General features: G+C 51.2%; 2 protein-coding genes and 1 long non-coding RNA gene across 9 annotated transcripts in view; 2 read left to right on the top strand and 1 right to left on the bottom strand.

Annotated features, from left to right (window-relative positions):
* Positions 1 to 1,960, bottom strand: part of C1H6orf89 (chromosome 1 C6orf89 homolog) — a 33,809-nt gene extending 31,849 nt beyond the window's left edge. For 2 of the 6 annotated variants that reach the window (XM_027394440.2, XM_035451938.1), the window contains exon 1: positions 1,755 to 1,959. Coding sequence is in view for 2 of the 6 variants with exons in the window: in XM_027394438.2 (XP_027250239.1) it covers positions 1,151 to 1,155 (5 nt within the window). In the remaining 4 variants the exon portion in view is untranslated. Of the gene's footprint in view, positions 1 to 1,150; positions 1,590 to 1,754 lie in introns of those variants that run through there. The other 4 variants (XM_027394441.2, XM_035451937.1, XM_027394438.2 and 1 more) reach the window with 3 other exon arrangements.
* A 5,492-nt stretch (positions 1,961 to 7,452) lies between these two features.
* Positions 7,453 to 19,603, top strand: Ppil1 (peptidylprolyl isomerase like 1). 2 transcript variants are annotated; one of them, XM_027394443.2, is made up of 4 exons: positions 7,453 to 7,680; positions 10,062 to 10,216; positions 18,020 to 18,088; positions 18,748 to 19,602. In XM_027394443.2, the coding sequence occupies exons 1-4, from the start codon at positions 7,625 to 7,627 to the stop codon at positions 18,966 to 18,968; spliced, it is 501 nt and encodes a 166-aa protein (XP_027250244.1). In that variant the 5' UTR covers positions 7,453 to 7,624; the 3' UTR covers positions 18,969 to 19,602. The 2 variants fall into 2 exon arrangements, with proteins under 2 accessions (XP_027250244.1, XP_027250245.1); XM_027394444.2 differs by having other exon boundaries at positions 7,651 to 7,783; positions 18,748 to 19,603.
* Positions 19,604 to 20,848: 1,245 nt separating this feature from the next.
* LOC118239592 lies at positions 20,849 to 22,269 on the top strand. Its single transcript, XR_004772155.1, has 2 exons — positions 20,849 to 20,951; positions 22,114 to 22,269. It is a non-coding gene; the product is annotated as an uncharacterized LOC118239592 (long non-coding RNA).
* Positions 22,270 to 22,501: the final 232 nt, after the last annotated feature.

The following is a 22,501-nucleotide window of genomic DNA, read 5'->3' as shown; positions in this document are numbered from 1 at the left end:
AAGGTTCTACCTGGAAACTACCAAATGAGCAATGAGAAGGACTAGCGCATACTAAGTATGTAGCAGTCTGTACTACCAAGGGCATGGTAACTAAGAGAACATTCAATACCCAGGCTGTGTGAAACAGCAGTTTCCAGTTGTGCCTTGCCCTAAGTGGCTCCATGTCATGAGCAGCGTTTGGAGGCTCTTTAAGTCAAGATGCAGAGGCAGGGAGACCACACCACCACCTGTCAGCACCTCTCACAAGGCACAGATTGACAAATCCCTTACTTCTAAAAGTAAAGCACATAAACCTTTTCACCTATAAACTTATCAAAGGAGACAGAGGTGGTGGCACAGGCCTTTCATCCCTGCATTTGTGAGGCAGAGGCTGGCCTCTTTGAGTTGGAGGCCAGCCTGGTCTACACAGTGAGTTCCAGGTCACCCAGGAAGAAAAACAAAACAAAACCCAACCAACAAGCAATCAAAATAAATTGGGATCCTATGAGCACTGAGTGTACTGAATTCCTAGCAGGAAAACCAGATACATTAGACTGATCCAGCCAGCACCCCTACTTGGACCCCATGAAGAGGAAGACTTCTAACCCTGTAATGGCAGCAGCCCCTACATGACTGGTCATGTGACTATGAGTGTGTTCCCTAAGGGCTGACAGAGAACTCCTAACTACCCCTGAGCTCAAGCAGGGCCAGAACCCCCCCACACTGTTGACGCGGCCACCTGTCTGTCCTTCTGGATAAGAAGCTCACCTCCATGGCAAGCTCTAGCTCAGGGCCTCCCTGGGCTCTGAGAGCCTCGCATCTTACCTGAGCACTTGCCTTTTCCTGTACATCTGTAACCTTCTGTAAGGCCTCTTTTAACTCTGCTGTGGCCTCTTTACCCCCAGTGCAGCCCCTCAGTAACCCATACAGTGACGTAATTATTGTGGATGTGTGGTGTCACGTGAGAGAATCTCTCCCCGCCCCCCCCCATGAAGACTGGAATAAAACAACGTTATTTTTTGTCAATGGCCAGCTGTCAAGGGGAATCTCGAATTCTTGGCAAAACCGCAGCCCCTGGGGCCCAGTCTGTGACTCTGTTCTTGGACAAATCCTGGCACCGTGGAAAGGCAAACGTGTCCCTTTACGCGTGTCCCTATCGCGGCATACTCACGACATGTGGCCTGCAAGGTTAAGTCTTAAGATGCGATGGCACAGCGGGCGGGGGTGGTTTTTCTCGACTGCAGACAGTCCTTTTACACTCGGGTCAGTACGGCAGAGACAGCGTACGTTCCCTTCTGAAACCTGAGGCGCCAGGCTTATCACGTTAGGTCCACGTTTTGTTTTGCTTTTTTTTTGTTTGTTTGTTTTTGTTTTGTCTTTAAATTAAAAAGAAAAATATCTCCTCCTCCACAGTTGGGGGAGGAAGCTGTCTGGGAAGTGAGGGGTGTGGGGATGGACTCTCGTGATGCTACAGGGAGGGGGATCCGTGCGTGAGTGACCAGGATGGCCTCGCCGCCCTCGGCAGGGCCTCCGGAGGTGTCTGCGGGCGGGCGGCTGGGGCCGGGGCCGGGGCAGCGGAACGCGGGAGGCCGTCGCGGAGGGACGGGAGCGGAGGGAGAGGCGGCGGCGGCGGCGAGCTGGGGCGGGCAGGGGCGGCGCGAGGCTGCGGCGGCCGCGCAGGGCGAGCGGGCGAGCAGGGCGAGCAGGGCAAGCGTGCGGGCGGGCGGACGGGCGAGTGGCCTCCCCCCTCCCGGCCTCGGGCCCCAGTCACTCACATGCGGGCCCGCGCCCTCTCGGGCTCCTCCCGCCTCGGGGACACCAGCCGCCGGGCCAGGAGGCTGGGCCAACCACTTCCTGCTTCCGGCAGCGCGACCCGGAAGCGGCCCTCACGCCGCCGGCCGGGCCTCGAACACAAAGGGAAAAAAAAAACCTCCTCGCGCCCGGCGCTCCCGAAACGCGGTCCGACGAGGTCTCGGGGCGCGCGGAGGGAGGACCGGCGGGGCGGGGGTACGCGGGACTCTCGCGGTGTCTGGGAGGCCTGTGCGCTTGCGCCCCCTGGCGTCCACCGCGCGCTACTGCGCCTTTTCTTAGCGCTCGCGATGCTCGCCTTCGGGAAGCAGGTCCAGGTCTCTCCCGTGCGCGCCTTGCCTCCGCGTTAGTGTTTATTGCCGATTCCGCCGTGGGCGTTACTGAACGGTACTGCCCCGACGATTCTGTTGTAGCATAAGCATTCTCACCACGCTTAACCCTCTACCGGCCAAGCGAGCTTTTACGGAGCTGCTTAACGCACTGGAGATTTTTCTCACAGGTAGGGAGGGTGTGGCCGTCCGCACTGGATGCCAGATTCTTCAGCCCAAATTGCCTGTGACGTTAGAACTTAAAAGAAAAAAAAAAAGATGACATTTTACTCATTTTACTCATGTGTCTGTGTGTCTCCATGAAGGTGTGCTTCAGGTGAGCACGTGCGCCCTCGGAGGCCAGAGGCACTGGCCTCGCAGAGAGCCGTGAGCCGAACGACGCAGGATCTGAACTCAGATCCTTTGGAAGGGCAGCTCGTGCTGTCACCAGCGGAGCCATCTCTCCAGCCCCTGTGTCAGAGCCTTTCACTCACTTCTGCACGGGACCTGCAGGCAAAAACCTGGGCTCAGCCCTCATGCTACAACAGGGTCGGACAAACCGGAGAGAGAGGGCAGACTCAGGGCCATCGGGCCACTCTGTGCGCTGACACACACACACACACACACACACACACACACACACACACACACACACACACACACACACACACACACACACCACCAGTACAGACACACCTACCATCGGCCACTCTGTGCGCTGACACACACACACACACACACACACACACACACACACAGTACAGACACACACCATCGGGCCACTCTGTGCGCTCACACACACACACACACACACACACACACACACACACACACACACACACACACACACACACACACACACACCAGTACAGACACACCTAAATCTCCTCTCCCGACACCTGCTCCCGATTACCTGTTCCCTTAGCTGACACACCGAGACTGTTGGAGCGGACCTTTTTTATTCACCCTTTAAAATTACACCCACGCAAGCCGGAGCAATGGTCAGCAGTTATCAACACTGGCTGCTCCTGCAGAAGACCGGGGTTCAGTTCCCAGCACCTACATAATGTCTTAAAAGTGTTACTCCACGGGACCTGATACCCTCCTCCCACCTCCGTGCGCACTGGGCACACATACATGCTTTCGGGCAAAACACGCATACACATGAAAATAAATAAACCCAAAACAAAATTTAATTCCAGGTCCACTATGAACTAGAAAGAATTTGGGTTAATTTAGCAATTTTAATTTGTGTTAGCACCACTTACTTCTAAGCCAGTCTGGCACCAAGGAAACTGTATAAAAACATAAACACGTATAGACAGAACACACACATGTGTGCAGAGATATGTGCAAAGCACCGAAGCAATCCTTACTCCCAAATCTGTGCTTTTTAAATTACATGAGTTTTCCTAGAATCCTGGTAGAGAACTTACCGTAGAAACATGGACCTGGAGCCTAAGTTGGCCAATGATAAGGCTTAAGGTACAGATGGACACCCAGACTGAAGCATGCATTTGAAACTTGAAGCTAGTAGTGTGGACGGAGGCAAGACTTTCTCCTGGTCCCAGTGATGAATGGCACAGGAGGAGATGACTTCTAGATGGAAATGGCTTCCACTCTGTCACTTTAGGCCAAAGTTTTGTCTTTTTTTTTTTTTTTAAGATTTATTTATTATGTATACAGTGTGCTGCCTGCATGTACCCCTGCATGACAGAAGAGGGCACCAGATCACATTACAGATGGTTGTGAGCCACCATGTGGTTGCTGGGAATTGAACTCAGGGCCTCTGGGAGAGCAGCTAAGTGCTCTTAACCTCTGAGCCATCTCTCCAGTCCTAGGCCAAAGCTTTTGACTCTTTTAACTAATGGTGAGCTGAACAACTTCCCATGCTTGTATGCCTGTCTAGAACAGTAGGGGGCGGGGTTGTAAAAATAGAGATGGCTGGATCAGGCATCGTCTGCCTGTCCTGTGCCAATGGAGACTATGGAGCCCTTCCCAGACCAGGCTCTGCAGGTCATCCAGTGTCAACTGTTAACCCAGCTGCTGTGGTCACCAACGCCCAGGCTGTTATTTGGTCTGCGAGCACCCCTGGTAGGCTTCCCCTTACTGGATTGGAAGACACTGTCTAGCCAGTGCCATGTTCAAAGATACAGGCAACCTAGTAGCTAGGCCTTCAACCTCTTACAGAATAAGAACCTTCGAAGTTCTAGAAGCCTCTTCTTCAGAACATCACCTAATGAGAGTCCTGAGGAGAAGGCCATTGGAGTTCCTGCTACTTGGAGCTGTGAAGAAGACCTGTGAGGTTGCATTGAAAAGGAAAGAGCTCTTTCCTCTGAGGGTACCTGCTTCACAGGGAACAGTGCAGGTCAGAGTAGCAGCACCTTAGACAAGAGGCTAGGAGAGAATGGAGAGCACCTTTAGGATTTTAGGGTCCAGGGTGAGAGAAGATGGTTCAGCAGTTAACAGCAATGGCTGCTCTTCCAGAGGACCTGAGTTCAATTCCCAGCAACCACATGGTGGTTCACAACCATCCATAATGAGTCCTGGTGTCCTCTTCTTGTGTACAAGCAGAACACTATATACATAATAAATAAATAAATAACGCTGGGGTTTGTCCAGAAAAACAAAAGCAAAGAAACCAATAGAATATCCCAGCATTCAGGAGGCAGAGGCAGGTGAATCTCTGAGTTTGAGGTCAGCCTGGTCTACAGAGCAAGTTCCAGGACAGCCAGGGCTACACAGAGAAACCCTGCTTCGAAAAACAAACAAACAAGACCCAGAACAACAACAAAGAAACCAAGATAACATGTAAGCCTTACATAGCAAGGCAATCCAACCAAGCAACACTCTGGAACACTCACCCACGATGCTTCAGATGGAGACAGGAATGAGCCCCCAATATGTCAGGTGAAGGTGACAGAGACATAGATTGACAATGTCACCTTTAGCTGCCCAAATTGGTCCATTCATCTTTTAGAGATCTTGACTCAGGCAAACTCAAGGATTCATGACCTGGATACAGCAGAGATTTCCAGGCCTAACTAATTTAAAGCAGAGTTGGAGATTTTTATGAAGATATTTTTAATGCCTTAAGCCATGAGGATTAAGGGAGAAATAGAGGCACTCAGAAAGACAGACATATCTAAGCACAAGGATGCTGTTATGTGCTTCCCAAGGGAAGGTAGCTGAAAGGAAGCCTGAGATAAACCCTGCCCAAGGAGGAGGGGGAAGGAAGGGACGAGGGAAAGGAGGAGGAGGAAGGGACAGGAGTGTCTATGCGGTAGCCTGCTGGGATGACCCCCAAAAGCTCTGGGGAGAAACCCCCTGAAGGCCTACTGATGCATGAGGAGTGACTCAGGCTCACCATCACCTCATCCAAACTTACAAATACAGCAAGGCTGACAAGTTGGCTCACACAACACATGGATCAGAATGTGGGTCAGAGAGGACCGCACATGGCACTGAGCTGAGGGCCTGACTTGACCCTGGACTTTTAAGTCAATGTAGCTTGCCTTAATATAACACAACACAGTTGTAGAACACATTGAAGATGCCAAAACTTTAAAGATGTTTCAAAACACTTCAAACACTTAAAAAAAAAAAAGATAAAAAGCACCTATGATGTCAGGCTGTGGGAGCTAGCTGCTTTGATGTTTCAGTGTGAGCTTCTAAAATGCTGGGCAAGTGCTCTACCACTATGAGCTATAGCCCCTGCCTCTGGTGTGTGTGTGTGTGTGTGTGTGTGTGTGTGTGTGTGTGTGTGTGTGTGTAGATCTTGCGGGTGTCTGTTATTCTCTTCTGCTGTGTAGATCCCTGATTGAACTCAGCTAATTAGGCTTGGCAGCAGAAGCATTTATCCTTTGAGCCATATCCCCAGCCTAAGAGACTATCGCTCTTGGGGATGGAGAGATGGCTCAGGTGTTAAAAGCACTTACTGTTTTTGCAGAGGGCCTGGATTCTATTCCTAGTGTACACATTCCAGCTCAAAACTGCAGGTAACTCCAGTTCTAGGGGATCAGATAAACTGTTCTGGCCTCTGCGGGCTCATGAGTGCCCATAGACACAGGGCACATACACACACCAGATACACACATACACACAAAATAAATAATAATTAAAAAGTCACTTTTATTTATCTAGCCTTTGATGGGAGAGTTCCCCATGAACTCTTATCCCCAGTTCTGTTTGGTGTATAAGTCTGCTGCATGCCAAGGGCTCAGATTTCTGTAATATCTTTTGCTCAGTTTTCTTGGGAACTGAAGGTTGTTCTGGTTTACGTTTGCTTTGTTTTTGCCTTGCTGTGCAGGAAGTGGGCAGGTGGGAGGGAGGATGCATCGTAGAACTGAAGAGATGATGTAAATATTTCCCTACTTCTTTGTTGTTAATTATGGGATGTTTAATATAAAACATACATTTTCCTTGTGGCTCACTGAACTTGGAGCAAGCTGTGTTGTGCTATACAGGTTGGCCAGCCAGCTCCATGGATCCTTAGGTCTCTGCTTCCCCAGGGAGGTCATAGGTGCATACCCGCCTGGCATTTCCATGGATGTTGGGGATCTAACCTCAGGTACTTGTGCAACAGGCACTTTACCTCCAGCCCTAATAATACTAGTTTATTCATCCCACCTCTGTCTTGTCCTCCCTCTGTACCTCTTGACCCTTCCTTGTTGCTCCTGTCACCCTGAACAACTTTGGGGTGGCAATCTATGAAAAGCCAATGGTTTATTTTTATTTATTTATTTATTTTTGAGACATGGTTTCTCTGTGTATCCCTGGCTATCCTGAAACTCACTCTCTAGACCAGGCTGGTCTCGAACTCACAGAAATCCTCCTGCCTCTGCCTCCCGAGTGTGTGCCACACAGCCGGGCGCAGTCACTTAAGTCCTGTCATCCTCCTTCCCAGCCTTTTCCTTTTTCCATGCGGTCTTTGCTTTGGAGGCTGGAGGCTGGAGGCTGGATGCGGCACTTAACCGCGGGGCCTCAGTTTTCACATCTGAAAACCAGGAACACTGTTGTCTACAGGATGGCTTTGTAAAACACATGTAATAAAAAGTGATGGTGGCGCACGCCTTTAATCCCAGCACCCTGGAGGCAGAGGCAGGCGGATCTCTGCGAGTTCGAGGCCAGCCTGGTCTCCAGAGCGAGTTCCAGACCGCCAGGGCTGCGTACTTAGTATTTATATATAGCTCATTTCCGAGACATCCAAATCAGGGAACTAAAAACCGAGTCCCTGTTTGGCCATCCCTCAGAATGAAGACGGCCTAAACAGACCAATCACCGACCCGGGGCGTGGCGCGGATCACCGCTGAAGGAGCTTGCGCTCGTCCGGGTCCCTGCGCTGCGTACCTCCTCTTGCACCCGCCTCCCCAGCCTCCAAAGAACCCCTTCGTCTTCCTTATCCCAGCGCCCTAAACCCTATCACCAAAACCGGCTGACCGGCGGGAACCGGAAGTGTGCGCGCCCGGAACGGGTCCCCAGCGGACTCCGCCGGAAGTAGCCATTGCTAGGGGCTGCCTTCGCTCAGCATGGCGGCTATCCCCCCTGACACCTGGCAGCCGCCCAACGTCTACCTGGAGACCAGGTGAGGGTGGGGGCTGGACGGGCCGAGGAGACCCGGGCCCCCGGCTGACAGAGGCCGGCCTGGCTCGCACGTGGACGGCTCGGAGCTGCGGCCGGGAGTACCCGTGAGTTCCCGAGGGGCCGCAGGGAGCCCCTCCAGCGTCGCGGCCGACCGCGGCGACTCCTGTCTGCGGCCCTTTCCCTCCCGGTTCATTAGTTCTTTTATCTATATCCGTCTCCTCGCATTCATTCATTCACTCACTCACTCACTCATTCACCCACCCATTCTCAACAAGTGTGAGTTGAGTCCACAGCCATGCACGCAGGACCTGTACTTTTGAGGGCACCCAACTAGATAAAGCGGTGTGTTATGGTGAGGGACACAGATGCGTGAACACGACGGGGAGAGTGGTGAGCACGGTGCTTTGAGAGGAGAGGAAGACGAATTTTCCCTCCAAGAGTGTGGTCTGGGCGCTGGGGGTAGAGAGGGCCTCCCTCGCCGAGGTCGCTGCCTCCGTCTCCAGCACCGCAAATGTGGTGTGTTTGGCACGTCTACTCCTGGCTCTCTGGAGCTGGCAGCAGGAGGATCAGAAGCTCAAGGTCTGGGTTGGCTGGGGACCGGTAGAACGAACTGGCTCTGGACACCAGGCCGGCCTTGAACTCATTATCAGAGGTCCGCCTGCCTCTGCCTCCCAAGCGCTGGGATTAGAGGTGCCCGCCACCGCTCCTGGGTCTACTCGTAGCTTTCTTACTGTGGCAGATGCTGTATCTGTTGTCTTGGGTCCGTATTTGTACACCCGGACTCTTAGGCAACTGTAACTTTTCTTAGAGGACAGATATTAGAAGTTGAAATTGTTCAGGGACACATTAATTATATAAGTGCTTCATTCTTAGTTATCTGTTGTATTTAAAAAATTCCTGCTAGGGCTGGTAAGATGGCCTAGTGGGTACAGGTGTCTGCCACCAAGCCTGAGGGTGAGAACCGTAGGATCACCGTGTGATGGGAGGAGAGGCCTGACTTCTGACCTGAAAGTCACCCTAACCTCTTTCTGTGTGTCACGGTGTCACGGCACATTCTCTCTCTCTCTCTCACACACACACACACACACACACACACACACACACACACAAAATAATACGTTAATTAAGAGCAGTACCCATCAACACACAAAATAGGAAGGAAAAAAAATCCCACCAAAATAAGCTCCCAAGAGAACAACACCTCAGGTGGCGCCTCCCCACGGTGGCATTGTGACTAAACCTGTGTTGGTTGGTAGCCGTCAGAAAGATGAATTTCAGACATGGAGGCTGCCAGAAAATGCTTTTCTAGTACATCTGTATTCATTTGTGTATTATAGATTTATTTGTTTTGTTTCTTTGAGACAGTTTCCCAGTGTAGCTCTGGTATCCTTGAATTCAATCTGTAGACTAGGTCTCAAACTCAGAGATCTGCCTGCCTCTGCCTCCCAAGTACAAGGATTAAAAAGGAATATGCCACCAATACCAGGCTCTACTGGAGTACTCACACTGCTGGGCCCCCTGTCTCTGGGCCTTATAGACATCCGGTCCCTAGAGCTCAGTGTGTGATGACGTAAAGCATGGGCCCCTTGCCTTGTCTCTTGCTTCTCCCTTAGCCATAGAGGTACTGGAGGGAGAGAATAAAAACCCTCCTACTGGGAGTGTGCAGACATGTGCAATAAACCAGCCTTGGCATCTGTTCTACACATTTGCTTCTTTCGAGGCCAGAGGTATCAGATTCCCTGGAGCTGGAGGTACAGGTGGTTGGGAGCCTTCTGATGGGAGAGCCAGGAACTGAACCCCTGTCCTCTGTAAGAGGACATGAGTCATTTCCAGCCCTGTGTGACCCTCATTTTAACACACAAACTGCTTTTATTTTTCTATTCAATTTTGGCCTTAATAGGTGATATATTTACACGATCAAAAATATAAATGTTAGAAAAGGTATTTACTGAACATCCTGCCTTTTATTTGGCCAGTCACTATCCACCCAACCTATACAAATGTATATAAATTCCCCACACTGTAATATCTTTTTATTAAACCTACAGATGACATGTGAGGCCCTTTTTCCTTGTTTAGGGTTGGTTTCGGAGCATCAGTATATGCGCTTAGAATCTTGACTTGTCTGTGGTTGTTTTGCTTAGAGCATATGCCAGGAGCGGTTCTGTGTATCACACTCGGGTGATTGGCTGTAGCCTTGTTGCTTTGTGGGTTGTTTCCTTCTGGATATGAACCCTGGTCACAGTTTGAGAAGGATGAACTCTGGTCACGGTTTGATGGCTCACAAGGTTGAACAACAGAAGTCCTAGTAACCCACTCTGCTGCTTGCTGTGACCTTGCCATGACCTTGCTGACTGCCTGTGTCGTCTGTCCCAACTGCAGCATGGGGATCATCGTGCTGGAGCTGTACTGGAAACATGCTCCAAAGACCTGCAAGAACTTTGCAGAGTTGGCTCGGCGGGGCTACTACAACGGCACCAAATTCCACAGGATCATCAAAGACTTCATGATCCAAGGTGGTGACCCAACGGGGACAGGTACAGTTAAGCCATCACAGGCTGTCTTATGTCTCACCCTGCCACATCTGAGTGGGAAGGCAGCCGCAGCTTGCTTTTCCATTTGCTGGATCTGGTTTGTTTTTCTTTTGAGACTGGGCCTCATAGCCCAGGCTGGCCTCCTGCTCACTGAGAATGCTCTAATCCTCTGATCTTCCTGACTTCATTTCCTCGGTGCTGGGATTTCTGTGTGCTTCTGTAGTGCTAGGGATTGAACCCAGGGCTTCCGGTACACTGGGCAAGCGCTCTGCCAACTGAGCTGCATCGGTAGCAACACCCCCTCCCATCTCTCTGGCAGATAGGCTATCAACATAGCCCAGTTGTCCTTGAACTCATGATCCTCCTGCCTCCACCTCCCACATACTGGATTGGGCACGAGCTGGCTCTGGGTCATTGATTCTTCTGGTAGTTCCTGCCTTCTTCAGACTCATGTGTGTCACTCACTGGAGAGTAGTCCTCACTCCTGAGCATGAAAGTTCTTCATGACTTTCTTGTGCCGTTCGCCGTTCACAGACGATACCGCCAGAATCCTAGTGACATGGAATTGAGTCAGTTAGAGCAAAACAAGACGATCCCAGGTCTTGGAAAATGAAGTATTAGGTTCCCTTATTAACTTGTTCACATGATATATGTGGAGCAGCTGCTGTGTCAGTGACTCTAAGCTCTCGGGATGCAACAACAACAACAACAAAAAGAGTGCAGGCCCGATTCCCATCTAGGCGAGAAGTGCATGGTGGAGTAGGCTGCTCTGGGTGGAAGTACAGGCATGTGCCCCAGGACCTGTTCACGTGCCCTGGGAGCCCAGGCCTGTGCGTCCCCAGCCCAGCACGTTACCTTGGTTGAAGATTTGCTGACAGACTGAACAGGTGGTGCTCCTCAGGAGGAGATGGGCAAGGGTGCATCCGAGGCCCTTGACTGACAGTGAAAGGGGGAGGACTGAGTGTGGAGGGGGGAGGGCTGAGTGTGGATTGGGAAGGGCTGAGTGTGGAGGAGCCGGTTGGACTGGGAGGTCAAGAGCTCGGTCTTTGTGAAGATTTTGGAAATACTTCAGAATCCTCAAGGAGGATCATGTGGGGTCAGAAGTTGGAACTGAGTGTGGGTTAACGGGAGGTCTGGCAGGGAGGTGGGAACTGGGAGCCCCAGGTGCTTAGATGGCATTTTGGTCTTTGTATTGGGGTTCTGTGTCTCATGTGTGTGCCTGCGTATGAGGGTCACAGGCTGACGACTGGTGTCTCCCTGGAATGTGCGACACTGTATTCTGTAAGGGGCTGCTGTGGGGTATTTGTACACTGTGTGAAGATGTGTTGCTGTGATTGGTCTAAGAAAAAGCTCAACAGCCAGCCAGGCAGTGGTGGTGCGCACCTTTAATCCCAGCACTCGGGAGGCAGAGGCAGGTGGATCTCTGTGAGTTTGAGGCCAGCCTGGCCTACAGAACGAGTTCCAGGACAGCCAGGGCTGCAGAGATAAACCCTGTCTCAAAAAACAAAAAAATAAAATAAATAAAAATTTAAAATGTTTATTTACTCATGGTAACTTTTAAAAATATTATTTTACATGTATGTTTTTGCCTGTGTGTATGTCTGTGCCATGTGTATGTTTGAAGGCCAAAATCCCCTGTACCTGGAGTTACCACTGATGGCTGTGAGCTGCCTTGTGGCTATATTCTGGTGGATTTGGCACTCAGCGCATCGCTTATTTTAACAAGGGCTGGGGGCAATGTTTCCTTTTTCAAATACTCTGTGTGTATGTGGTGTGTGTGTGTGCGTGCGTATTGTGTGGTGTATGTGTATGGATGTATATGTGTGTGTGTGTGAGTGAGAGAGAAGGGGGGAGCTTTTCTGGGTTGATTCTTACCTTCTTGTGTAGTTCTCTCTTGTTTGCTGCACAGCCTACTTTGAGTAGCTAGCCTGGAAACTTCTAGCAGGTTCTTCTGTCCCTGTGACCCATCTTGCTGTGAGAGTGTTGAGATTATAGATGTGCATCACCACAGCAGTTGTTTTGACTGAACTTGGGTGGTCAGGCTTGCATGGCAAGCCCTTTTCCCAGCTGAGCGGTCTCTGGCCAGGGTTCCATCTCTTGCTTTTGATTTCGAGGACTGAGGGGGTTCTATTTTGGGGTTTGTTCCTGTTTCAGACTCTGCCTGTTGCCTTTGTACTTTAAAAGAGACCTTGAGTAGGTATAGTATTGGAGCCACCTTCATCCTCAGATCTTTTTTTAGAAAAGTCTAGTCGTAGCCTTCTGGTTTGAATACAGCTTCAGGAAATCCAAGACCAAATGTGCTCCCCTCAGTACAGGGAGTCAGAGCAGCCTGCTGGAGCACTGCCTGACCTGGCTTACTGCGTTCTATGTCTGTCACATTTCCTGTGGTCAGCAAGGTGGCTTTCCCTTTCCCTGCCTTTGCTGACACCCGCTCAGACCTTCCCTCCGCTTACCCAGTTCTAGGTGTTTGCACTGTTGAGTAGCTGTGTTAACTCTATTAGTGCCACTTGGGTCCCCGGCTCCGCTGTGTCTTTTCACCTCCCCTGACTTTCTTACTATGGTCTGCAGAGTCAGCCCTCCATGTCTTGAGGTCCTCAGAGATATTGCCCTCCCTCCTCTTCTCCTGTTGTCCATCCATTTGCTGGGGTCTGTCCCACACCATTTCTGTTGATGTTGGGATCAGCACATATGTTGTCCCTGCCTTGTTTTTGTTCGGGAAGGCTAGCCTCTGCCTTGTCTTCCCAGATTCTAGTAAATTCTGTCCCAGAGTTCCTCTGTCCTCACCCCAGGCTCCAACTCATCCCCCAAATATGACCCTGAAGGTAGCCAGCCCTGCCCCACTTGTGTGGTGAGTATGGGCTTGTGCGCTAGGGCTGTGCCTGGCGCCCTCTGTTGGCTGTTCTGAATTGCAGGCTGGGGGACTCTGTGCCTAGCGCCCTCTGTTGGTTGTTCTGAATTGCAGGCTGGGGGACTTCTCAGGGCCTGGCTCAGCCTTCAGTCATCCAGGTGTGCAGGGAGAAGTGACTTTCTTTCCTTGGTCAATTCTTCAGAATTTTACAAATATTTGTTCCTCTTTATTTAGCAGGGTCTTGGTGTGTAGCCCTGACTGGCATGGAACTCATAGCTCCTCCTGCCTCTGCCTCTCCAGTGCTGGGGTTAAAAGTGTGCAGCACCACGCCAGACTGTTTGTTTCCCTTTATTTTTGCCCTTGAAAAATCTTTGTGTTTTGTTCATTTCACTGGGTATTGAAGCAAGGCAAGGCTGATGTTCACAAAAGTCCTTCCTGACTTTTCTCCCTGTCTGTTCTTTGAAACAGGGTCTCATTGTGTAGCCCTGGGTGTCTACTCACTCTGTAGACCAGGCTGGCTTTGAACGCACAGAGATCCACCTGCTTTTCCTCCTAAGTTCTAGGCTTAAAGGCGTGTACCACCACACCCCTCTCTCCCTTTCATTGCTATAATGAAATGGGTTTTAATCTGTCATGCCAGTGTGCCCAAAGCTCGTGCTGTGTGAATGGGAAGCAACTAGAAGTAAACTCTTGGCACAATGCTCGTCTGTGTCTCTGTAGTTGCTCTGCCATTTTCCTAATGTCACATTTCCATGGTGTACTTTTAATGAAATTGAAGCACTCAAAAGATTTCCAATAACGCTGCAGGCTCAAGTATAACAAATGTTTGCGCAGCCTGCCAGCAGGTCTGTGAGAAAAGCAAGCAGGAGGCAGCTCTCCTAGGCCCTAGACTATGCCTGCCAGCGGACGAAGAGACAGCTTTTGCTAAATGCTCAGGTAGATACCTGAGCAGGTAACATGGTAGGTTGTCAGCAAGTTGGGTGTTTCTTCTCCATTCCTGCTGCATGCAGCCTGGCTACTCAGGAGCCTTCCTCACACCCATGCTCCTCAGGGACATTCTCGGTTCAGGTGCTCTCTGACTTCCTGCATTTCACTCTTGAGCCAGACCCCCCCCCCCACCTCTACCCTGCCCCTTTCCTCGGCTTTCTGTGAACCTTTTATCTGGTTCTGCTTAACCTTCCTCACCCTCTGGCGTGTCTGCTGACATTTGCTCTGCTCTTGGCCTTGATTAATTGCACAGGGTTGTCTTACGAGGCAGCTTTCCTCTGATTTCATCTCCTCTTGGTAGCCCCAGGAACACCTGAATTTGTCTTGTGGAACAGCAAGCCATTGCTAGTTTTCCTCATTTAGGGAATCTTTGCGAGAGTCGGATGGGTAGCCTGCACCGTTTCAGGCTGTGCTAAAGCACAGACGCTGAGGCGTTCTCTCCCGTTATGGAGCTCCCAGCTCCACAGGAAACAAGCTGTTCGTTTTAAGAAACAGGAACATGGTGACGGCATGAATGTGCAACTTTGTGCTGGCATCGTGTGGTTGTGTGTATCAGGTAGGTTGGATACCATGTAGTGAGGGACTGGTGCAGTGGACTAGGGCCAGCCTGGAGAGGAGGCCTCATGGATGAGCCTTGCAGGAATCATAGAATGCAACTCTTGGGAAGCCAAGGGCAGGCACGGGGTGGAGTTGGATGATTCTGACCTGCACGGATAGAGAAGAGGAGAGGAGCAGTTTGAGCAGATTGAACACCTGTGGGAAAAGCACGGGTCAGGGTAAGAGGGGCCCAGATAATGCCGACTCCGCTGGCCAAGGGTGCCGGTTCAATTCGGCATGATCAGGTTTAATTTGGCACTAGGGACTCTTGTGACAGGAGTAAGATGAAAACACCTAAGAAGCTGAGTCCGGCTGGGATCCATGACAAGGTAGAGTAACATCCAGGTGCCAGGCAACAATGGGGGGGCCCAGTGTGTTAGATCCGAGTCCTGCCTCACGCAGTCGCTTGTCACACATGTACAGCTTAGGTGGAGAGCATGGCTGTCCATTCCTCCTGGGGTTATTGTGGGAGCTACATGAGCTCATGCTGGTCATATGGTTGGCAAAGGCTTGGCACAGAAGCAGTGCAAAAGATTATTTTGGTTAATCCACTTAGTTCACAGGTATCTGCTAGACTCCTGTCGGCTCTCTGCATGGGCTGCAGTCCAGCAGGGAGAAAGCCCCAATGAGACGGTGGAAGGTGATCCGTTCCGATGGAGTGCCAAGTCATGACAAGTGACTTGAAAATAGTGGCTGTAGGTGGGAGAGCAGAGTGTCTTCCCTTGGCATTATCGGTTGAGGCGACAGCTCTGATGTGGGCTGGGCTGGCACTGAGGGATGTTTAGCAGCTGGCCTGCCTGGCATCTACCCACTAGATAGTAGACCATTCAGTTTTGACAACCAAATATGTTCCTGATATTACCCAGTGTCCCCAGGCCACAGGATGGAGCAGTGCTGTCTGGGGTAGTGCACATAGGAAAGGCCTCTCTGATAAGGTTGAGTAGACTCTGAGTACCAGAGGCAGTGCAGGAACACTGCAAAGGACATCACTCAGGCGCCTCAGAGCAGGCTACTCGCCAAGACACAGTTCAGGAGGCAAGCCACAGCAAGGCAGGGAGGGGACAGTGACCACAGAGTGTCCTGTGGGGCGGTGGTGTGAGTCTCTCCTGAGTGCGGTAAAGTGTGGTGACATGCACACAGGATTTCAAGCAGGGCAGTGCAGGCTCCCCAGCCTCTCTCTACATGAAGAGGCTGCCTGTGGAAGAGGAGGGTGGGGGTGGAGTCCAGAGAGGGCCTTAGTTGTCGGAGCTAAGATAGTTGTAGTTTGGACCAGGGTAAAAACAACTGTTTGATCCTTGGAAAGCAGATACCCAGGCAGTTAGGTGTTCAGAGATTAACTAGGGGAGACAACCAGGGAGAAGAGATATGTTTTCAGGACACCACAGACTGTCCCCTGAGAAAGAAGGTGCCAATGGAGAAGGAGCTGCCAGAGAGGGGGATACCAGGACAGTCCTGGAGAAGGGCAGTACTAGCTGTGAGAGGCCTGGGGCCTCAGTGGAGCCGTGGGACGAGTATGTATGGGGAGTCCTCAGGGCAGAATGAGGGTGGTGCTCCCTAACTCTCAGGCTGAAGTCAGAGTGAGGAGATAAGCCATCTGCCCATGTGAAGGGGACCCAGGACAGGACTGTGGGGCTGGGCCTTTGCTCTCATTTTAAGACAGGAAGAGAAAGCTGAGGCAGGAAGGGTGGCTGTGGGCTTCCTCGCAGGTGGTGGGTAATCTGACAACATCTCAGAAGTAAGGGAGACATGCCAGGGAGGGAGAAGAGCAGGGGAGAACCAGGATAAGTGGAGGACGGGAACCGGCCAGGCTGACTGCTGGCCACTATAGATGGTGACTGCCTGCTGTCCTTGTTAGTGGGTCCAGCATTCCTGATAGCTTCCGTGCTCACTTCCTGTGTGCCTACATGACTTCTGAGAGTCTCTGCCCTACTGTTACTAAGTGGCTGTGTCATTAGGTGGTACGTTTGGCTCTAAGTAACCAACATGGCAGTCATTGTGTCTGTGTTGTTTCTCCCACACTATAAAACACCCTCAGGAAAGCAGGGTTCTCATTGCTTCACTTCCCAGCACAGTTGTCGAGGGCCAAGCCTGCTGCATGTTCCTATGTGCCCCTTTTAGTCTTTGACCTTTGATCTTGGACTTGTCTTATGGTAGCAAGAGGGCTGCAGCTGCTTTTGAAGGAAGATGAGAAAAGGCAACAGAAAATGCATAGGAGAGGGCTCGTCTGCATTTATTTGGAGGGTGCTGGCTTCTTGGAAGCTTGACCTAGTGGGCTTGTTTACGCTGTAAGACAGAACTGGGCCATGAGCCTCAGCTAGCTGCAAAGGAGCCACCCTGTCCTTGTCTTTGAGGCCAGAGAGGGTGGGGGAAGCACTGGGAATGCCCAGGTACAGTGACCTGAAGTGTCCCTTGGAGGCTCTGTTGGTCAGCTGACCAGGTGTCCAATGCCCATGTAGTCCTCCTTATGGACGCTGCCTGCCATGGTTCCTTTTGGCTTGGATAGGAATCTGCTGCCTGTCATGGGTGGGATAGGGACAAGTGGCACCAAGCATGGTGACCCCTGTGTTAGCCCACGCTTCTTGTGTCATGTCTTAGATGTCAGTCTGTTCCTCTCCAGGATTCTGGGGGTGGGGAGCACTGGAGAGTCTTGGAGATAGATTTCACCCGTCTGTCTGTTGTCTGTCTGTCTCCCCAGCTGAGACAGCGAGAAAGGTGATTTATTGTACATGAGTAACAGTTGGCCACAGGTGAGACCAGAACTGGTCCAGGATGCCTCAGACCCAGGGCTGTTGCAGTTGTGAAGCAGGGAGCGGATGGTGACTCTTCCTGTGTGATGCTGTTCCCCTGTGCACATCACTTACCACCATCCCTGTCCCTCCCTAAGCTGATAGCTTTCCCTTTCCCTCTCACTTTGGGGAAGCAACAGCCACCTTGGATCCTTCTACAGCAGGTGCCTGGAGTGGTGGGTTGGTAGAATTGTGGGCAGTAAGCACAGCAGGGAAGGTGTGTTGGTAACAGAGTCTGCGGTAACAGAGCCCCACTGGGCTTGGGGCCTGGGCACTCTTGATGGAATACTCCAACTCCCTGTCGGGGCATGAGTGGAAGGTTTCTGTAGGGGTCAGGTACACCATGCCACTGCCCCTGTTCTGTTCTATGCTTCCTGCATGTTGACAGTGAACATTCATTTAATGAGCAAATGTTACTGTTTTACCTGAATGAAGCCAGTGACCGGAACACTGTAATGTGTCTACTGGTGGCTGGGTTGCTCGCTGCCTGCAACATCCCTGTGCTCTGAAAAGTCCTTTGACCTTGGGCTCTTCTTGTGTGGTAGACTGTGGGGCTGGTGGGTCACTACTTGTCTTCTGATTGGACAGGTCGCGGTGGCGCTTCTATCTATGGCAAACAGTTTGAAGATGAACTTCATCCAGACCTGAAGTTCACTGGTAAGTATGTGATCTGGCTGGATGGGCAGGAAAGGGAATGCATAGTGAACGCTTGCTTTTTTGGCTGTGGTTCAAGGTACGTGCTTGACACCATGGCATGGCGCCAGACAGCTGCCCAGCCAAGGCGCCACAGAGTGCCCTGGCAGATGAAAGAAAACAGCGCCTCTAGAGAGTCCTTAGCGATTCCGAGTGCCGGCCTGTGTTCTGGACTCTACCCACTTGTTAAATGCTGTAAAGTAAAGGCTCTGAAGCATCCTCACAGGGAAGCAAGGCCTTGGGGCTCTTGAGAGGAATGAGTAACATGGGCCAGTGGCCAGCAGTGAGGAGCAGCAGTGGGCCAGTGGCCAGCAGTGAGGAGCAGCAGTGGGCCAGTGGCCAGCAGTGAGGAGCAGCAGTGGGCCAGTGGTCAGCAGTGAGGAGCAGCAGTGGGCCAGTGACCAGCAGTGAGGAGCGGCAGTGGGCCAGTGGCCAGCAGTGAGGGGCAGCAGTGGGCCAGTGGCTGGTGAGGAGCGGCACAGGTGAAGCTGGACAGAGGTGGAGGTAGAGGCAGCACGGCTGTTGGGGTGCTGCAGGAAGAGTGGGCAGGCTGTGGGCCCTGGAACTGGGGTTAGAGACGAGGGATCCTTGCTCATGTTCTTCTCGCTTCTCATCTCCCCCAGGAGCTGGGATTCTTGCAATGGCCAATGCAGGGCCAGACACCAATGGCAGCCAGTTCTTCGTGACCCTCGCCCCCACCCAGTGGCTGGATGGCAAACATACCATTTTTGGCCGAGTGTGCCAGGGTATAGGGATGGTGAATCGAGTGGGCATGGTGGAAACGAACTCCCAGGACCGCCCTGTAGACGATGTGAAGATCCTTAAGGCGTACCCTTCTGGGTAGGTGTGATGCTGTCGGGGCACACCCAGGTCTTCGACGACGGTCCTCTGTGATGAACCATCTTCCGATGGCAGAGTGCCATGTGTCAGTGCACACCTATGCTGACACCCTGGGACAAATGAAGCAGAGGGGACGTCTTTGGAGGCATTTGTATTCTGGTCAGCAGTCACAGACTTGAAAAGCAGGCAGTGTTGAGGCATTAACTGCACAGCCCCTTTCAGCCTCCGTCATGTGCTCTTCCAGGAACACACACAGCTTTCTACTTTCCCTCAGAGCCTGAGCATCAACACTGCCGCTTCTGACACTAAACATCCCACGCAAAGCCATATTGAATTTTTGCCAAATGAAAAACGCATCCAACAATCAAGTTGCTAAGAAGGTGTCGAGTGGGGAATGATAATGCTTAATGATGGAGAAATAGGTCTCTGAAAAGGAAACAGAAGCGTTGACCTTTGCCCCCTGGGAAGGACTGGCAGTGCACTGAAGGCCAGTCCTTCAGGAGCCTTGCTCACATACACTGACGTTTGTTAGGGCTTTAGAGAAAGTAGGTAAGAGGTTTTTATACATGACATGTTTGTTTTTTTTAATCTTTCTGGATTTACAAGGGGCATGGGGTGGGAGGGAGGGTGTTAATACCTGTGTAATACATAGTCATTTCCACAATAAAGTACCTACCATTGGTGTCTGAAATCAGAGCTGTGATCTTGGATTCTTCTAGATCCCTGCCCTTGAGACTATAGGGTGTCACTCTATAGTATTTGTGGGCCTTACTATATAGACCAGGCTGGCCTTGAACTTGGAGAATACTTTAGCCCTAAGTGCTGGGACTAAAGGCATGCTCTTGGCCATTTTAGTGTTGATGGTGGTGAGGAGTGTTGTAACATTCCTGTCTTCAAGATTCACACTCCTGGGTTTGTGTGTGTCCTCCAGCTTCCCCCATGCAGGAGCAGCTTCTGTTGAAAGAGGCAGAACCAAAGGAAGCCTCCAAGGGATGTCAGCTAGTGTTCTGAGTGAGGGCTGAGCTAATGGTGAACCAGACGAGTTTTAGTTTGCTCTTCTACTGCTGTGCTAGGGCACCAGCCAGAAGCTGCCTGGGGCAGCAAGGGGTTGTTTCATCTTCCAGTCCCAGGCCACAGTCCATCATCCAGGGAAGATGGGACAGGAGGCACCAAGACAAGAACGAAAGTGATGACCACGGAGAGACGCTACCCACTGGCTTGCTGGCTCAGCCACCTTTCTCAAATAACCCAGGCCCACCTGCCCAGGGGTGGCCCTGCCCAAGTCACAGCCTGCTGTGCCCTCCTCTATCGGTTAATAACCAAGAGGACACCCACAGGCCAGATGCAGGCAGTTCCTCAGTTACGTTTCCTCTTCCCGTGTGAGTTGATTAGCTGTCACAGGTGGGTATGCTATTGGGCACAGTCTTCCCTGAGGCAGTGCGCTGTGGCTTTGCTTCCTTACCTGGGGAGCCTCTTAAGGTACTGTGTGCCCCAGTGTCGTTGTCTTACCTTTTGGGAAGTGACCCAAGTTGCATTCCACAAGCCTTCACCTTCAAGCTCTTTCTTCTCTCACCAATGAAAAAGCCTTGCGATGTCCAGAAGTCAGCAGCCATTAGGTCCAGGAAGGGTTCATTGTCTTCCATTTGTCCAGGGCTAATGCACTGTATTAAATGTGTAAGGTCTTATGTGCATGGGTTTGAGTACAGAAACTAAGAAAACTGTCTCAATAATGAAGAAAAAGGAAAAGCCCTGAAAATGGCTTCGGCATGCAGAGTCCCATACTCTGTATGTCTCCCAGCCTGGAGCTGCTTTGCAAAGCAAAGCACAAGCCACCCACTGGCTACCTCACAGAACTATAACTATTGGACTTTTCCCCTACAACACAGGGCCTCTAGGAAGCCTGAGGCGCAGATACCTGCCTCCTGTCCGGGAGCTTGCTTAACAGGATCCTGCTGAATTAGCCTGTGAGTTGTGTCACTGTGTCAGGGTAAGAGCCATCAGACTGTTGGTGTGACTGGGGTCCACTGTCGGAAGCGGGGAGGGGATTTATGGTAAGCACCCGTTTGTGACCGAGATAGTAATGAAGGAGGCAGTGGGACTTCTGGGACTCCACAAAGGACGGAAAAGAGGCAGCCTTTGTGGGAAGAGTGTGGAGCTGGAGAGAAGGTTTGAGGTTGGGAGTAAATAAGCCAGTGGAAGAAACCTTCAAACAAATGTCTAGAGTAAGGTGTCCTTACTTGTGCAGCCTGGCCTGTCACAGGTGGCTGTCTTCGTTGAGGCTCTGTTCATTAACCCTCAGTCCCCTGGAGATGGTAACTGCTGGTCCAGATGCCACACTTTGTTTGAGTAGCAAGGTCTAAGGTCATGTTTGCTCTGACATGAACCTGAAGAGGCAGCTTTAGCAACCATGCAGGGTGAGCAGGCCCTTGACCCTGTGGTCTGCCTCCGAGGACCTCCTCTGTCTCTCCTGGCTGGAGAGAAGGAAAGCCCAGGCTGGTTCCAGCATTTCTCACTTAAGCTGCTGAGATGAACACCAGGGACAGTGCCCTGCTGTGTCCCCTTAAGTGCAACAAGTACCACAGTGCCTGAGGTGGGGCAGTAGGGGTCCCAAGGACCCTCATATGGCTGTGAAGCGACCTGGAAACATGTCTTTATTTATGGACCATGTTGTTTGTGACAGGTTCATATGTATCCCAGGTGGCCCTTGACTCTTTGTAGCTGGGGATGACCTTGAGTTTCTGATCCTTGATGTGGGATGTCTTTCTGTATGCTGTGAATGTGTTTACATGTGACTGTGTTAATAAAGAAGCTGGTTTAGCCAATAGCCAGGCAGAGTAGATCCAAGTGGGAAATCCAAGCAGAGATACAGAGAGAAGGGCAGAGTCAGAGGAGACTCCATCTAGCCTCCAAAGGAGAAAGATGTCTGAGCATCACCTGTAAGCATCACAGCCATGTGTTGATACACAGATTAATAGAAATGGGTTAATTTGAATGTAGGAGCTAGCCAATAATAAGCCTGAGCCACCACCAAACAATTATAATTAATATTAAGCCTCTGAGTAATTATTTTATAAGTGGTTGCGGGAACTGGTGGGCAGGAGAGGAACGTCCAACTTCAAATCCTCTTAACTCTACTTTCTAAAAATCAGGATCAGAGGCCAGCCTCGAACCCATGGAGGTCCTTGAAGATGGGATCACACTACTGCTAATGGCAGAACAGGTGTTCAGAGCAGGATCAGGTACTGGGAACACTTCTTAAAGTCAGCTTTTGGTAATAGTAGACATTAAAGCCACTACACACCTCTTCAGCTGTGTGTATGTTCATGCCTGTGTGTGTATGTGTGTGTGTCTATGTGTGTATGTGCGTGTGTGGTGTATGTGTGTGCATGTGCATGTGTGGTGTATGTGTGTGCATGTGCATGTGTGGTGTATGTGTGTGCCCCTGCTCCTTCATTCCACTCCAGTGCTGGGATAGAACTCAGGACACCGCTTGCTGAACAAGTGCCCTACCACCCCTCCCCTCCAACCCCCAGCTTC

The sequence above is a fragment of the Cricetulus griseus genome (assembly GCF_003668045.3).
Source record: "Cricetulus griseus strain 17A/GY chromosome 1 unlocalized genomic scaffold, alternate assembly CriGri-PICRH-1.0 chr1_0, whole genome shotgun sequence".
Lineage (NCBI taxonomy): Eukaryota > Metazoa > Chordata > Mammalia > Rodentia > Cricetidae > Cricetulus > Cricetulus griseus.
Note: the sequence above shows the minus strand (reverse complement) of the source record. Positions and strands in the feature narration are given on the sequence as shown.

What these genes read in the sequence shown, in the direction of transcription:
- Ppil1 (XM_027394443.2), top strand. Translation starts at nt 7,625, where the DNA reads ATGGCGGCTATCCCCCCTGACACCTGGCAGCCGCCCAACGTCTACCTG. An exon ending in TGGTGACCCAACGGGGACAG is followed by an intron (nt 10,217 to 18,019) that starts GTACAGTTAAGC and finishes CTGATTGGACAG; the next exon opens with GTCGCGGTGGCGCTTCTATC. An exon ending in TCCAGACCTGAAGTTCACTG is followed by an intron (nt 18,089 to 18,747) that starts GTAAGTATGTGA and finishes CATCTCCCCCAG; the next exon opens with GAGCTGGGATTCTTGCAATG.